We start from the raw sequence: 16123 nt of genomic DNA, 5'->3' as shown, positions 1-16123 counted from the left end.
TTCACAAAGCCTTTGGGTGATAATCAGTCACAGCCATCTGGGCCTTGTAGACAACCACCAGAGAAGTTCTGGGAGTCTGGTTTTTGGGATAGGCAGCATTGATCAGACAAAGGCAGGAAGGGCTTTTTGGGAAGTCCGATTTTGCAAGCTGGTAGCCGATACAACTTATTTGAAAAACATAACATAATATAATATTACATAATACAACATAATATAACATAACAAGGTGATTTTAAACAGAATGATTTTATCATATAATTTCCTTTATCCAATGTCCATGCTTCACTTCAGAGCTTAGTATTCTGGTTTATACAAACCCCAATGCTTTTGTGATTAACACGAATCTTTTCTCAATTATCGCGTTTGTCTCCTATTGTCTTTTGATTAAACCTTTTAAATTTGACCAAGACACAGCCCACGTGGCACCCGGAAGGAGGAAGCTGGCGAAAGGGGAGGGATGAGCCTGCCTTCGAAGGGGAGGAGGCAGCAACTTTTAGCTGGGACAAAATTAATTCTTCGTCACCGCCTCGTTTGGTTTCGTTTCCCGACAAACCCTGCCTTGTGAGCTGTGCCCCGGATGAGCTCTCTATGGCGGGGCTGAGGGAAGAGCTGAGCTGTCCCGTGTGCCTGGACATTTACAGGGATCCCACATCGCTGAGCTGCGGGCACAGTTTCTGCAGGGATTGCATTCGCCAGGCGCTGCGGAGCCAGAGCAGCCCTGCCCGCTGCCCGCTCTGCCAATCTCCCGGCGTGGAGCTGCAGCCCAACTTCCACCTCCGCAACATCGTGCACAAATTTATGGATTCTCCTGAATACCAGCAGGGGGAAAAGCAGGAAGGGCAATGCAAGGAGAAGGAGGAAAACTCGGGCCGGCAAAAGAAGGTGGTGCTGTGTGATTTCTGCCTCCAGGAGCCCCAGCCCGCAGTGAAGACGTGCCTGGGCTGCGAAGCCTCGCTGTGCCAAGCCCACCTGAGCAAACACAACAGCAGCAATGCCCAGAAGAGCCATGTGCTGGTGGAGCCCTGCGATGGGCAGGCTTTGGCTGAGAGGAGATGCCCCGTGCACGGCAAACTGCTGGAGTGTTTTTGTGTGACGGACATGGTGTGCATCTGCATCCTGTGCTCCGTCCTGTCCCACAAGGACCACAAGATCGTCAGTTTGGAGGAGGCTTTCAAAGAAGGCCAGGTAAGAGGCTGCTGGGACAGAGGGGTTGTCTTGGGGTGACTTTATGGTGCTTGTATCTATTCGTGTTGAATATTGGGTTCTGCAGCTTTAAGTTCCAGGAGTGAAGGGAAAGAGGTGCAGAGTTTGTTACCAAAGACTGGACTTAGTCCCCCACACCCTTCACACAGATCGTACTGTGTGCAGTGGACAGTGTGATAAATGTGATTCGTGCTAATTAAGTTGTAACTATATTAACAAAATTGTATTTAGATCAATAGAAGACAATTGTTACAGAGTGAGAAGGGGGAGATGGGTGAGACAGGATAAAAGACATCTTACAGATGTTGGGAGTCGAAGAAGGAGGTTAGAAGAAAGTCAGATAAGAAGAGTCGAAGGACGAAGGTCTGATAAGCGGCATCTAGAAATACAGCTTCAACCTTGAAGCTGTCAAAAATGGAATGATCACAAGCATGGGACTTAATTAAAATCATGTTATGGAAAACATCTGCTCAGTCACACAGTGCGCCTGCGCTACCTGCGGGTCACACCTCGGTCACTGATGATGATGATGAGCCTTCACCTGAAATAAGACCCTTAAAAGGATAAGAGACCCCCAACCCATTAGTAGAGCATGCGCCGTGCAGTATAGTTACGTAGATCTTACGAATAGAAACTAGGAGGAGCTTTCTAGAAACTTCTGTAACTTACAGTATATAAGTGGGATTGTTAGCCTGGATGCTTTGATACGTGAGGAATGGGAGCCACTCCCCGTATCCCCGGTCGGAGGGGGGCCCCTCCCCGGTCGGTTTTGCTTATGCTTTATACGAACCTCAATTATACTAAATTACTTACTGCCAAATTTTGTATATTCTTAAATATATGCACTTTGATTGTTTCATCTCCAATACTTTAATTGTCATCTCCAATACTTTGATTGTATTCATTTTGTTACTATTAAAAACTTACTATTAAATTTAATCTTGTTGCTTGATAAATTGAGAAAAATAGAACATCATTCATAACAACAGCAAAAAAAAAAAAGCTCTTCTTTGCTTTTGATTAGTTTCTTTTTTGCTAGCTAAAACAAAGAAGCTCCCTAAACTATAATTTTTTTCCCCCTTTTTCTTAAATTGTTCAAACCTGCTCTGAACTAAAAACCCAGAAGAGCACCAAAAATTCACACCTGTAACTCACCAGGCCACGGCATTTCCCAGTGCCGAAAGAACTAAAAACAAACTAAGTGAGCCAGGCTGCAACCCACAAAAAGGACTCTTCCAAATTTGTCGTCTCATCAAAGCGACAAAAAGTTTTGCTTTTTAGTATTGTTCATTTTTTGTACTGGAAAGTACTTTACTTGTTAAATAAACAGGTTTTTTTCCCACTTCCCTCCGAGAAAATATTTCCCCAAACCATTTTGGGGAGGGACTGCTTAAATCTATTTCCTAAAAATACCCTATTCAAAAGTTTCCTCCCAAATTTACCCTAAACCAAGACAGGGACAGGCATGGATTGCATCAGGAAAACCCCAGAGAGCTGCCCATGTCACAGGGGCAACTCCTGCTTCAGAACTGCAGACCCAGGATGGGGCTGAATTGGAATCCTGGGATTTTATTCGTAGCTTTGTCCCAGATTCTCCCTGGGTTTGGCCCTTGAGATCTAAAACAAGATGTTATAAATGCGTTTTTCCCCCTCCTGAGGGAAGAGTTTGGCCAAACTGGTGGGACTGAGTGCTCGTGCGAGGTTTTAGTCCTTGGTGCACCTCCAAGCCAAAGATGAGCCTGAGCTGTACTTTTGCAAAGGTAATTAATGGCAGAGTAACAGAAAGAAAAGTGCCAACAGGGGAAATAGCTTTATATGTGGCCAGTGCACATTAACAGTTTTCAGCTTCAAATTGTCCTTTTTGTGCTTGTAATTGTGGCATTTGTTCAGGGATAAAAACTTCCAGTAAACCTTTATCTTCTGATTTGTCCTGAGAGCATGCAGTTAGCCAAGCTTTTGCAAGTCTAGCCTAACCCCTGTCGATAAAACTGCTGATCTCGTGCATTATGCCAGTCCTATCCTGATACCTCCTTCTGGTTATATTTGTAGACATCTCTTCCTGGAACTCTGGAAACATTAAAAAACCATGAAGCTGTACTGGATCAAGCCATAGCAAACCTCGTGAAAAAAGAGAATGAACTAAAGGTTTGTTTCAAGGTCTCATATCACCTTGGGGTGGTTCTTGCTGGTAAATGATGAGATAAAGTTTTTTTTGCCCCTACCCAGATCATGGATTCTGAAGCTTTTTTAGTTCCTGGATGGTTTCTCATGTATTTTTGAGGTTTCTTCTTTGTGGGAGGATGATGCAGAACTTTCTTACCAGTCTGGGAGGTACATTCTTAGTTAAGCTTGAAAATCTGTGCCTCCTGATGAGTGGCTAGTGTGTGGCTTTTTTATTTTTTCAACCTTCACCATTTAGTTACTTGTCTCATCCCAGAAAAAAGAGATTTTTTTTTTTTTTTTTTTCTGAGTGAGAGCTCATGTGGAAAATGTCCCTTCCAATTTTGAAATTGTTTTCTTAACAGACTGCGGAGAGCCAGCGGAGGGGACAGCTGGAGAGGCTGTTCAAGGATATTAATAAGCAGCTAGAGAACAAAAAAAGAGAGGTCCTGAAAGTTCTTAATGGCTATGAGGAGCAACAACTTTCTCGGATTCAGACAGAGATGAATAATCAAAAGAGGGAGAAGGATTTAGCCAGACATGATATTCAGGAGTTGGAGGCTCTGAGAAATCAGGAGGACACACTTCTTTTCTCCAGGGTATCTATCAGCATCTCCCTTCCCAGAGACACACAGCTCCAGGGCTGGCCTGTGCCTGCACTGTGCTAATTCTGCTTTCAAATTGTCTTTACAGGCTTTTGGAGCAATTAAAGCCAGGTAAGCTCTTCCTGAGGTTTAATATCTTTATTGATGATCTGGACAAGGGGATGGAGTGCACTCTCAGTAAGCTCACACACAGCACTAAGTTGGGCAGGAGTGTGGATGTGCTGCAGGGCAGGAAGCTCTTCAGAGGGATCAGGATAGGCTGGAGCCATGGGCCAAGGCCAGCAGTGTGAGGGTCAATGACACAAAGTGCCACGTCCTGCACTGTGGTCACACCAGTTTCATTCTGTTCCAGTTCTAGTTTCCATGGAAAGCTGCCTAGCAGGAAAGAAACTGGGAATGCAGCTCAGTGTTTGCTGAACGTGAGCCCAGGTGGGCAAGGCCAATGGCCCCTGGCCTGTCTCAGCAATAGTGTGGCAGCAGGAGCAGGGCAGGGACTGTCCCCTGTGCTGGCACTGCTGAGCTCACACTGGGAGTGCTGTGTCCAGTTCTGGAACCCTCAATTCAGGATGGACATGGAGGGGCTGGAGTGTGTCCAGGGAAGGGAATGGAGCTGGGAAGGAGCTGAGGGAGTTGGGAAGGGGCTGAGCCTGGAGAAAAGGAGGCTCGGGGGGACCTTGTGGCTCTGCACAACTCCCTGACAGGAGGGGACAGCCAAGGGAGATTTGGGATCTGCTCCAGGGAACAGGGACAGGAGGAGAGGGAACGGCCTCAGGCTGGGCCAGGAGAAGCTCAGGGTGGACAGCAGCAGGAATTTCCCCATGGAAAGGGTGCTCGGGCATTGGAACTGCCCAGGGAGGTTTGGGTCCCCATCCCTGGAGGTGTCCAAGGAAGGGCTGGAGGTGGCACTCAGAGCTCTGGGCTGGGGACAAGGTGGGGATCAGGCACAGCTGGGACTCAGTGACCTTGGAGGTCTTTTCCAACCTCAGTGGTTCTGTGCTTCCATGATTCTTTCTGCACGTTTCAGGGAACACAAGCCAGTCCCTAGCATGGATGGTGTGGTGATATCAAATCCACCCGTTACTGTGGATGAATCAACATTAGGTAATATTCTGAAGGCTTTCCAGCAATTCCTCGTCAACCTTGACACCTCCTTTAGGCAGCCACGACGTCCAGTATTTGGAGCAGCACGTACTGGTAAGTGCTCATTTCATGTGGCAAAAGCAAGATGGAGAAGTCAGTAAAACGTCTTTTAAAAAGGACTACACTGAGTACCTCTAGAAGTGCTAATTCCTTACACTGTGTGCTTATTTGCACATGTGTGTGCAGCAGAGGGAGCTGGTCCTGGGATTCAGGGCTTTGGGGCATGCCTTCCTTGAATACACCTTGTTAAACCTAGGCTTGGAAGTCCCAGGAGTTTTCTGGGAGGATTAAAAGAAGATAATAGCAGTGCCTCTGTGGCATCCCTTTGATTGAAGGGGAAAGTTGAGAACTCATCACAGCAGCAGCAGGGTACAGTTTGCTTAGGACATAAATAACCTGCTCTTTTTGTGTAAATATTTCTACTCCTTTGCAATGCTTTGTAAGCTCAACCTGCAATCCAAGAGCAGTGCACAGGGGGACACTTGTCTGACTGAATTGGTGAAATTAGGGTTCCCTGGGTACTGCTCTCTGGATGTTGCTTCAGCCCTCACTGGCAGCAAGCCTCAGGTCAGGACAGAGGCAGACTCCAAATCTCCACAATTATCTGTTAATCATAATGTGTTTTTTTCTCTTTAGGTCACTCATTTCCAAGTGGAACACAACAAGGATATTTCAATTCCAACACGCCTGGATATTCCTTTGGAATTTCCTCTGGATTTTCTTTCAACTAGTCTCATTTTCATTCAAGTAGCCTAACGAAATACAAATTCAGTGGCAATCATTATGATAACAATCACAGAAAGGAGGGAAGAGAGAGAAAAAAACCCAACCAAAACTAATGATGCACAGCACACTTGCTCCCCCATCAGCTGCTCTCTGATGTCCAGCCACTGTTCCTGACCAGCAGTTGGCTCCTTCTGGCCATCTCCCCCCAGTTCATACACTGGCCATGGTGTTCTATGGTGTGGAATATCCCTTTGGCCAGTTTAGGTCACCAGCTCCAGCTAGGCTCCTTCCCAGTTTTTTGTGCACCTCCTGACTGGCAGAGCATGAGGCACAGAAAAGGTCCTTGGCTCAGGTTAAGCACTGCTCAGCAACAGCCAAACTATCAGTGTGTTAGCAACATTATTCTCTACTGAACCCAAAACTGTACCAGCTGCTGACAAGAGAATGAATTCTCATGAATAAAATTCTCATGATTGGAATGAATCCTGGCCCAAACCAGGACTCCAATGCATGGAGCCATCCCAGACAGGCAGGGCAACCAGAGCTGCTGGGAGGAGGACACCAGCAATGAGAGCTGCTGGAAGCTTGGGATTGTTTGTGTCTGGTTTGAATGCTGCCTGCAAATGTCTCATAATTAGCTCTGTGTGTTCCTTAGGTCGAAGGCTTAAATACTTAGAAAAAGTGCGGGAAAAATCATACTTTGACTATGAAGACTGAACTTCCTGCTAGGAACTTCAGGCTTATAAAGACAGGAACCATCCCTTTGAAGTATCCCATCCATGCTGCCATCAGTGTGTGGAAGCTCCTGTAGTGATGTGGGGACAAGGTGTTATTTTGTATTACTGTGAGCCTTGCATAGAGGCTGTGCTAATATGGCATATCAGAAATTGGATTGTGGGCTGCTGTGATGGGGGTATATCACAACACTCTGCCTCTTCCTGCAAGAGCTTCTCTTTTATTTGTTCTGTTAATCATAATGGAAATACCATTAAGATGCTTACTTTTGCTCAGCTGTATCAAGTACTGCGTTGGGTTCATGTTATTAAAGTCATGTGATTAGCTTGCTAAACACGATGGCAATTTATTTTATCTAAAAGTTGACAGCACAACATTAACTGCTACAGAGCTAGGCAGCACCAATGCTGATCTTTGACCTAAGGCAGCAGCTTCTGTCTCTGCTGCCTCTTTCCATCCTGTACATCCAGTGCAGAAGCAAAGCTGCCCTGCGAGGTGAGGAGAGACTGGGCAGCATTCCCTGCTGGAGACGGAGGGGAAACTTCCCAAAGTGGCTGTCAGAGCGTGGGGAAGGGTGGAGCTGGGACAGGGAACATTTCTCTGCTTGGCCTGGGGTGGAGGGAAAGGCTTGGAAAGGAAAGGCTTGGAAGGGAAGGGCTTGGAAAGGGAAGGGCTTGGAAAGGGAAGGGCTTGGAAGGGAAGGGCTTGGAAAGGGAAGGGCTTGGAAGGGAAGGGCTTGGAAGGGAAGGGCATGCAGCCTCGGGGCTGGGTTCCTGCCTCTGGTTTTAGTTTCGTTTCTCTCTCGTCACTGCAGCCATGGCAGAAGCTCAGGAGGGAAGTGGAGGGGCTGGCAGCCTGGAGGCCGAGCTCACCTGCCCCATCTGCCTGGGTATGTACCGGGAGCCGGTGTCGCTGGCCTGTGGTCACAACTTCTGCCAGCAGTGCATCAAGAAGGTGCTGGGAACACAGCACAATTCCCAGCGCCTCTCAACCTGCCCCACATGCAGGGCCCGCCTGGGGCCCGGCATGAAGCTGCAGAACAACTTCAATCTGGCCAACATCGTGGAGGCCTTTCGGGCTTCCAAAGGACAACAGGCTGGAAGGGAAAGCCTCCAACAAGGCAAAGACCCCACGAAGGGGAAGGCGAGCGTGGTTCCCTGTGACCACTGCCTGGATGGGTCCCAGCCGGCCGTGCAGACCTGCCTGGTTTGTGAGGCGTCCCTGTGCCAGGCCCACCTGAGCAAACACAACGCCAAGGGTTTCCATCAGGACCACGTCCTGGTGGAGGTGGGAGCGGACAAGGCGGAGGAGAGGAGGTGCCAGCATCACGGCAAGCTGCTGGAATGTTACTGCCTGAGAGAGGAGACGTTCATCTGCATGCTCTGCTCCATCACCGGGGCCCACAAGGACCACGAGGTCATCACCATGAAGGAGGCACGCGACAAAGAGCTGGTAAGGAGCTCTTCCCTCATGGTGGCCCCTGCCCTGGCTGTGAGGAAAGGGGCAAAGCCACAGGAAGGGCGGTGGGGCTGTCACAGCTAATGGAGGTGGGTGTGAGGGCAGCTCCGGCCATTTCCTCTCTGCCACAGCAAGGGACTGGTGCATTGTGCCGGAATTTGCTTTTCATTCCCTCCTGTGTGTTGGCAGAACAGTGTGGACAGCTGAGCAGAAGGAGAAGAGCAGAGGAAGGTGTTTGGGGCTGGCTGGGACAAGCGTGGGTCCCTCAGGCTGTGGGGAGCGAGAGGCTCCGGTGAGGGCCAGCCCTAGGCCTGCCACCATCACTGCGGTGTTCCCGGCTGGGATTGAGAAATATTCCTGCCAGGATTAGAAAATCCCTTCCTCCACAGAGCCTTGGGAGTGCCACTGCTGCTGAACTTTGCATGGGAAGGGAGTTTTCCCTCTCAAGGTCCTTCCCACGGGCTCTGTCCACGCTGGGGATCAGGCTCTGCTCCCCAGTAACCTGTGGCAGGATGAGGGGACGCAGTCTCAGGCTGTGCTGGGGAGTTTCAGCTTGGATATCAGGAGGAATTTCTTCACTGAGAGGGTTGTTAAACGTTGGAAGGAGCTGCCCAGGGAGGTGGTGGAGTCCCATCCCTGGTGGTGTCCAAGGAATGACTGGAGGTGGCACTCAGTGCACTGTGCTGAGTGACAAGGTGGGCATTGGGCACAGCTGGAATTCGATGACCTTGGAGGTCTTTTCCAATTTCAGTGATTCTGAGATCCCTCTGTCTGCCACAAATTTTGTGGAGCCAATGTCCCAGCAGATACAAGAGACATGGGGCCTCCATGTTCCTGCCTCTGAGTCCAGCTGCTGTCCTTGAAATGCTCCAGAATCAGCTGAGGCCGAGGGGATAAAATGCATTTTTTATGCTCACTTACTGCCTGGAAGTGAGACAGTGGCCATTTCACCAGCTCCACAAACTGCCAATGTGGTTTGAAGCTGTTCCTGCTGGGAAGTTCAGTGCTGTCTTTCCTTCTGCCAGGTTAAACTCTCCGACACCATGACAGAGCTGCAGGAATCGAAAAGTTATTTAGTTACTGCCCTAGAAGAGCTTCAGAAAGACGAGAATCAGATCAAGGTTGGTATTGCTAATTTAGAGCATCTTTCCTTCCCAGTTTCCCAGCAATAAGTGATGGTAGCTATACTGTTAGAAGCAGATGAGTAGAAAGGGATAAGAGTGGTTTGAGAAACTGCCAGAAGCCCACCTTTATTGCAGCCTTCCAGCTCCTCCACAGGAGGAACCAGCTGAGGGATTCCACCCTGTATTGTGGTTGCACAGACCAGGTTTCAGGACTGGCAGCCCACAGACTGTACATAAGATTATGTATTTTTAAAGTTTTCTACCTGATTAATAAAAGAAAAGCAACTTATATCTACAAGTGGGATTTTCAGTGGGTACCAGCAAGCTCTCACATTGGTAGCTGAAATTCATCTGACTTTGTTACTACGTCACAGTTATATTAGATATTCTAAGCAGATGTTTGTTGTCTACTTCCTTCTAAAGCCAGTGCAAAGGACAGATATAATCCTAACTGATAAGCAGAGGCACTAAACTGAAGGGTGGAGTTTCTGAGCCAGTGCCCCTTTCTCTTATCTCTTCATTTAGACCAATACCAAAACAATGACTACTCAGCTAGAAGAGCTGTTTAAAAGTATAAGGATAGAGCTTAATAAGAGAAAGAATATGATCCTGAGAGACCTTCAGTGTAATGAGGAAGCAGAACTGGCAGTCATTGCTGGCATGAGGAAAGAAATGGAACAGAAGAGAGACCAGGCTGAGCAGAATCTTCAGGCTTTGCAGAAGATAAAAACGCAACCAGATAGTTTCCTCTTCTTCAAAGTAAGCAGTGATATTCTGCTTTTCTTCATGGATCTGCCTATTTCTCAGCCAGGTGACCTTTCTGAAAATCACACTAATGATATTTTTCCGTCTTTTTTTTTTTTTTTTTTTTTTTTTTTTTGCAATCCTCTTGGTAGGATCTGAAACTGGTCACAGACAGGTATGTTCCACTTCATAACACTTGTTCATAGCACTTGATAACTGGGATCAAACCTCAAACCCCACTGCCTGTGCCCCTGTGTCCCACCTCCCTGTGCTGCAAAGCTGCTCCCTATTCCAGCTAAACCAGAGGGCACCACATGCACACAATTAAGAGGGATTGAGAGATCCCTGCCTGTTGTCCCTTTACATTTCAGTTTCCTGGCTGGATTCTGATGGAAACCACAAAACTGCTTTTATCAGAAATGAAGCCCCTAGGGTTCAGTTTGCAGTAACACTGTCTCGGATGCACATTGGTGACCCTCCCTCAGCTGAGTTCCCAGGGAGCAGCCTTTGGCAGCAGAGTTTCCCACCAAGTTTTTGAGTTGTGGACAAGCTTGGTAGCTAGAAAGATTTATTGTCACTTCCCTTCTTGCAAGAGAAGAAGATATGCTTCTTTAATTTATAACTTCCCACTTCCTATGCAATGCCTGGGCGTCAGCTGTAATTCAGTGGTGCAACACTGCACCAACATTTCCAGATCCACTGCAGCAGCACTGCCAGCACAAAGGGCTGGCTCAAACATCTACCTGGAATCTGAGAGGTCACCTCTGTGACTTGCACAGATAAAAGCCGAGTTCAAACTCGGATTGTAAGGAGAACTTGGAATCACCATTGCCTCAGGGCTACAGCTCAGTCTGTTACTCACAGCTGTGCCACAAGTCACATCCTAGCCCGTGGCATCAAGGTAATTTTCCAGAAACCTGGACACCGTTTAATAGGTTTGGCATTCTTGTTCTGCCACTGCTACAACAGCAAGAGCCTGCCTGCAGCTCAGTCAAGGCCCTTTTCACACATGGGGAATATCAAAATATCTCCTCTCTCATTATCAGCATTTGACATTTCCAGTGCAGATTGGTAAGCAAAAGGAATTGCCAAATAAATAACAGTATGTAACACTTGGAACTCAACCTTCACAAAGGGCTGTTAACCCAATAATTCATGTTGCCAAAGCCCTCTCCTCTTGGCAGACTCTATCCTAGTGAAGAATTCTGTTACCTTTGGATGCTGGATGGTTTTCCTTGGTGCAATGACTCTCTGTACCCTAGGATTGAGAGTCTGGATCTGGGCACTGAGAGTTTGTACAGGCAGCAGAATCCAAGAACAACGGCCCACTGTGAATCCCAGAGAGAGAATTTAATGTGGCAGCTGGACTCTTTGCTGCAGGAAATGCGTGGTGAGTGACCCTGACCCGGCCCCATGGGAAGCAGGGACCCCAATCCCAGCTGGTAGCAGCTCCTTCCACTGAGGTGAAGGGGCTGATGTGTGAAATAAACGGGCCAGGAGACCAGCTCCTTTTTAAGGCCTTTATTAGAGGTCAGCTTGGGTGGGGAGCTCGTGGGGTCACACACACCACCACTGCTCCATGCAGAGGAGGAGGAGGAGAACAGCTTTGCCTCCTGCCAGAGCTGGGGCTTCCATCCTCATGGGAGTCCTCAGGAAGGTTTTGGCTGGCTCTTTGTCTAGGGATGTCCTGTTGACTGGGTGCTGTAGGGTCATGGTGATAAGGTGAAAAAAACCCCCTGCTTGGTGGTTTCATCTTCTTCACTGTTTTCCCTATCTAGGAGTACCATTTTTAGTCTTAGATGTTTTATTGACTCGTTATTTTTAGGGGTTTTTATTACCAAGTTATGTCCCATGAGCACTTGCTGTTCCCCTATTTGCCAGGAGCCATTTTGGGAGGGGGTAATGGAGATGTGCATTGGTGTCAGTGAGTACTGGGACAGGGTAGGGGACAGAAAACCAGGAATATGAACAATTTACAAAGACACAGAACATTTACAACAAACAGTCAATACAAACATCAACAATTAAGGTCAACTGCTCAGGACAGGGTAAGGGACAGACAACCAGGAGTATGAACAGTTTACAAAGACATAGAACATTAACAACAAATAGTCTATACAAACATCAGCAATTATGGTCGACTAGGTAGATACACATTAACACAAAACAACAACTGTAGTCAACTGGGTGGACACCTTGTAGATAAAAACCTGTGCTTGGGAAAACTTGGGAAACTCCTGAGAGTGGTGGGGAGGGCAGGGGGCAGGTTTGTGTGGATAACAAGGAAGAAGTCTTGTGCAAGTGCAAGGCCATTTTCTCCTCTCTCTGATGTGGTTTCCTGCTCCCATCAACTTCCCAAGTTCCAGGTGCTCAGTCCCACTGTCAGGAAACATCCTCTGTGTTTGCCCAGCCCCTTCCCCTCCTGGTTTATCTCTGACCATGGGATCCAGGAGAACAGTCCCCTTCCCTACACTTGAGTTCATTGCCAGCTTTGTAAACCCTTCTTCTCTATTTTTTTTTTTTTAGATAAAATCTGGCTACTAATTGAAAGGCAGCAGGTAATTCCTTTCCTTTACTTGCAAAACGTTCCCTGCAAATTTCTCCAGTTGTTCATTTAAGAACTGTATGTCCTGCACTTTCCTGCTTCAGTTTCAAGGAGACCTAAGCAGAGTCTCCAAGGCTGTCCCTCACCTTAAAAGAAGGGAGTCAGATCTATTCCCATCTCTTGTTCTGCTATTAACAGGATGTGATTTGTGTTTTACAAGGCTCTAACATTCAACACCGTTTCTTTACAGCAAGGCTTCTCTATTAACTGATACCTCTCCAGAATGTAAGTGTTCAAAAATACCCTTTATTCCTTAGGACTGTGGCTTGGGGCTGTGAGTCTTGCAGAGAAATTCTCTCACCTAACAATGTGATCAGCATTTTTTTGCATGTATCTCTTGTCCTTGCCAGAGTGTGCAGCCTCAGGGCGTAGCTCTTGAAATGTGCACTGGGCAGAAATCTCTGGGAACTCACCAGGGAAATAATTTATCCTCAGCCTGAGGGAGACACTGGGTTTGCTTCAGCTCTCAGAAAAATTCTGAAAGTTCCAAGGAAAGACCATGGAGGGGTTCCCACTAACTGGGCAGGAGCTGGAGCAAACCCAATACCTGAAAATGTTCCCTAGACAAATCCAAATGCTGCAGGAGATATGAAATGTATGAACAGCATTTCTCTGCAGATAGCACTAGTCCAGTGCTCAAAGATATATCTGCTGGGCACAGCAGGGCATATTTTCTACAGGCTTTTTAAAATACATGTTATTTAGAAGTTACACAAAAGATTTTTTTTTTTAAATTATTCTTTTAATTGCTGCAACTAAAGTTCAGTTTTCAAATTATTTTCTTCTTAATTCGTAAATTCAAAAGAAAATTTTACATTCTTCACCACTTTTTAATTTTTAGAGCAAATCTAGAGGTATGCTTTTTAATCAGTGCATATGTCCATTTATTTGTCTTGTGAGCTCAGTCAGTGGCTATGCTCTGTACAGAACCAGACAGTTACTCAAAACAGGCCAGGGAAAAGAAATATTTTTTTTCTGAGACAAAGCAATGCTCTACTTGGAAGCAACTTGTCAAATATGTTATAAAATATTACTTTATTTTACAGTAAGTGAAACTTTTTCATCTTGTTTATTCCTACTGCAGGAAAGCATCACTGAGGAGGAGCAACACACAGACTTTGTTTGAGAATTTTGATTCTCTTAGGCCCAGACATAAGGGAGATGTGAAAAAAAGATGTCAGAACTGAGATGGAAAGAAGAACTTAAATATTATCCAAAATTACCTCTAATAATGAGAACCTGCCAGGTGTTTTGATCTCTCCTCCTACCTTGCATTCAAATCAATTTTGTAACATACGAATTTTTCTTTATAAGTGCTAAGAATTAACATGGACATAATAAAATCTCCAACTGCTGCTGCATTGAAAACTGTGGACTGTATCATCCCATGGGTCTAATTATACTTTTGTACAATGATTTGTGGTGCCTTTGTCACTATGTGGCTGAATAACAAATAAATGGCTGTAGATACATGAAAGCAAGGCTGGAGGATTTCATACCATCACCAGGAATTAGTTGTTGAGAGCATTTTTTGTGGGTAGACTCCCAAGAAATCAAGGCTGAAGTTGTCTGTGCTTTTACAGGACTTGTGGCCTCAACTCTGTCCTTTCACTTGTGATAATCAACATGTACCTGATTTCAGGGATTAAAAATAAACACAGCAATCAATCTCAGAGTAATATCTCTCTTCCTGCTTTAAATGGACTCTCCAGCTGTGCTGTGTGCTCAGCCCTGGCTCTGCTGCACCCATCAATTGTCAGCATAACAAAAAGCTCGTGGCCAAATTTTGGAGCTTTGCAAATATTCCTTCATGCTCTAAGCCAGCAAGTCACAAAGGGCAGCTGCTCTCAGGCACTCAGATGAGGCAAAAGAAATGATCCTGTCCTTCAGCACTTTCCTGACCTGGGCTTCTCTCTGCCAGCTGAAGGAGCTGGGAGCAGCCAGTGCAGGTCGGTGCTGCTGCTGCAGACAGAGCTCCTGCAGTGCTGCAAATCCCTGCAGACAGCAGCCCTCACTCAAACTTGGGATTTGTAATGCTGCTGCAGGCTCACGAAGCTTTTGGATAAATATGAGTATCTAGGAAGGTGGGATTTCTGAGTTAGATGCTAAGTTTAATTCCCCCATGCATTTGCTGGTTTGCAAAGAGACTCCTTGGAATTTGTGATTTGTTTTAATGATCCATGCCTTAGCCTTGAGGAAGCAAAGAGCTGAAAGACTGGATGAAAGCAGGGTAAGAAAACACACTGAGTCCAGCAATTATTTAACTGAGCTTTCTAACACATCAACACTCTTTAAATTTTATCACCTAATTACTTCTTGGCTCTAGGTGACAATATTGGACCATGGCACGCACTGAGATTGCAGCAATTCTGCCCAGATGTTTGTGCAGAACACTCTTTCTCGATTGCAATATAATTGTGACATGCATAGTGCTGAGATATGGACAGGGTTTATTTCGTTTTGATATCTTTATGGCTTAAGTATTTTGATTACCTAAGAACTCTGATTCATTGCATCTTTCCTTTTGTATTACGCCCTCTCCCCTCCAACCACTCAATTTTTCCTTGGCATTTGTCTCATCCTTGATGGAAGCATTTAAAAGCAGCTCTTTATAGCTCTTCTTTTTTGGTTTTGCCAAGCACTGAACAATGTGACTGAATTAAATTAAATGCATTTCAAGCATTAGGATGGGCTTCTTTGTGTTACTTAGTCTGATGGGTTTTCTAAGTAAGTCAGACCTGCTACCCATAGACCTCTGTGTGTGTGACATTAATTAGGCCCTTCCAAGTCCAGCAGGTCAGGGTGGGAAGGAAAGTTTGTCCCAGCTTTGATAGAACTCACAGATGGAAACCAGGCAGTTCCATCTTCTCCATCTCCAAACTTAACAATGTGCAAATTCAGGCCTGAATCTCAGTGCACTGCGAGCTGTAGAGGGAAGGAAGGGCAAGGAGAGAAAATAACTCCTTTTTAATGATTTCCAGCACAACCCAGCCATCCTCCCATGGAGCTGCACCAGGGACTGCCAGGAGGGCAGGACTGAAGGCAAAAGGCTCCTTACACAAGGCTGGGAGCCAGGAGAAATCTCAGGCTGCCCTTATCTGCTGAGTGATAACACTGAGCTGGGAACCTGGGAAAGACTGGGAAGAGCCAGGGAGAGTCACTGTCTGTGGGATTTATGGACAGAGGGCTGATAACACCATCACAGGCAGCACACAGAGCAACGTGCCAGGTGTACAGGGCACAGCAGGGCTGGACAGAGCTGCTGGGCAAAAGGCAAGGAGGGAGGGCTCCCAAGGCTGCCCAGGAATGGCTGCTCGGTGGAATAAAGCAATTTCCAGGATTATTTTGCAGTCTGACCAAGTGGTCTGTGGAGATTTGATACTCCAGAGACGATGTGGTGATCTGGAGAAGCAGTGGGTTTGCCACTGGGCTGAGTGGGATGGGCAGATGGCACACACTGGCAATTTGTGTGTCAGCAAATCCCAGCTCCTTGGCAGGAGATTCTGGAGCATGAGGAGCCTGCATGAGAGGCACATTTCTCCAAGGCCAAAGGTTCCCTCAACACAGAAATATATTAACCATAAAGCTTAATATACCTCAGGAAGATGAAAGAAGTTGGAAGT

The 16123-nt window shown here is 46.5% G+C and overlaps 2 protein-coding genes across 5 annotated transcripts; both read left to right on the top strand.

The window, feature by feature from the left end:
- The first annotated feature begins 450 nt into the window (after window positions 1–450).
- Window positions 451–6903, top strand: LOC106862268 (tripartite motif-containing protein 29-like). The gene is made up of 6 exons (XM_088174117.1): window positions 451–1185; window positions 3253–3348; window positions 3729–3962; window positions 4057–4079; window positions 4993–5162; window positions 5745–6903. The coding sequence occupies exons 1-6, from the start codon at window positions 589–591 to the stop codon at window positions 5837–5839; spliced, it is 1215 nt and encodes a 404-aa protein (XP_088030243.1). The 5' UTR covers window positions 451–588; the 3' UTR covers window positions 5840–6903.
- Window positions 6904–7055: 152 nt separating this feature from the next.
- On the top strand, window positions 7056–15185 carry LOC106862277 (E3 ubiquitin/ISG15 ligase TRIM25-like). 4 transcript variants are annotated; one of them, XM_088174114.1, is made up of 8 exons: window positions 7056–8021; window positions 9053–9148; window positions 9677–9910; window positions 10048–10070; window positions 11158–11285; window positions 12422–12453; window positions 12691–12725; window positions 13585–15185. In XM_088174114.1, the coding sequence occupies exons 1-7, from the start codon at window positions 7386–7388 to the stop codon at window positions 12709–12711; spliced, it is 1170 nt and encodes a 389-aa protein (XP_088030240.1). In that variant the 5' UTR covers window positions 7056–7385; the 3' UTR covers window positions 12712–12725; window positions 13585–15185. The 4 variants fall into 4 exon arrangements, with proteins under 4 accessions (XP_088030240.1, XP_088030239.1, XP_088030238.1 ...); XM_088174113.1 differs by having other exon boundaries at window positions 12661–12725; XM_088174112.1 differs by having other exon boundaries at window positions 11080–11285.
- The last annotated feature ends 938 nt before the right edge of the window (window positions 15186–16123 follow it).

The sequence above is a fragment of the Sturnus vulgaris genome, chromosome 15 (genome assembly GCF_052056855.1).
Source record: "Sturnus vulgaris isolate bStuVul1 chromosome 15, bStuVul1.hap1, whole genome shotgun sequence".
In the NCBI taxonomy this organism is placed as follows: Eukaryota; Metazoa; Chordata; class Aves; order Passeriformes; family Sturnidae; genus Sturnus; species Sturnus vulgaris.
The sequence above is the reverse complement of the archived record's forward strand: the minus strand, read 5'-3'. Positions and strand labels throughout refer to the sequence as shown.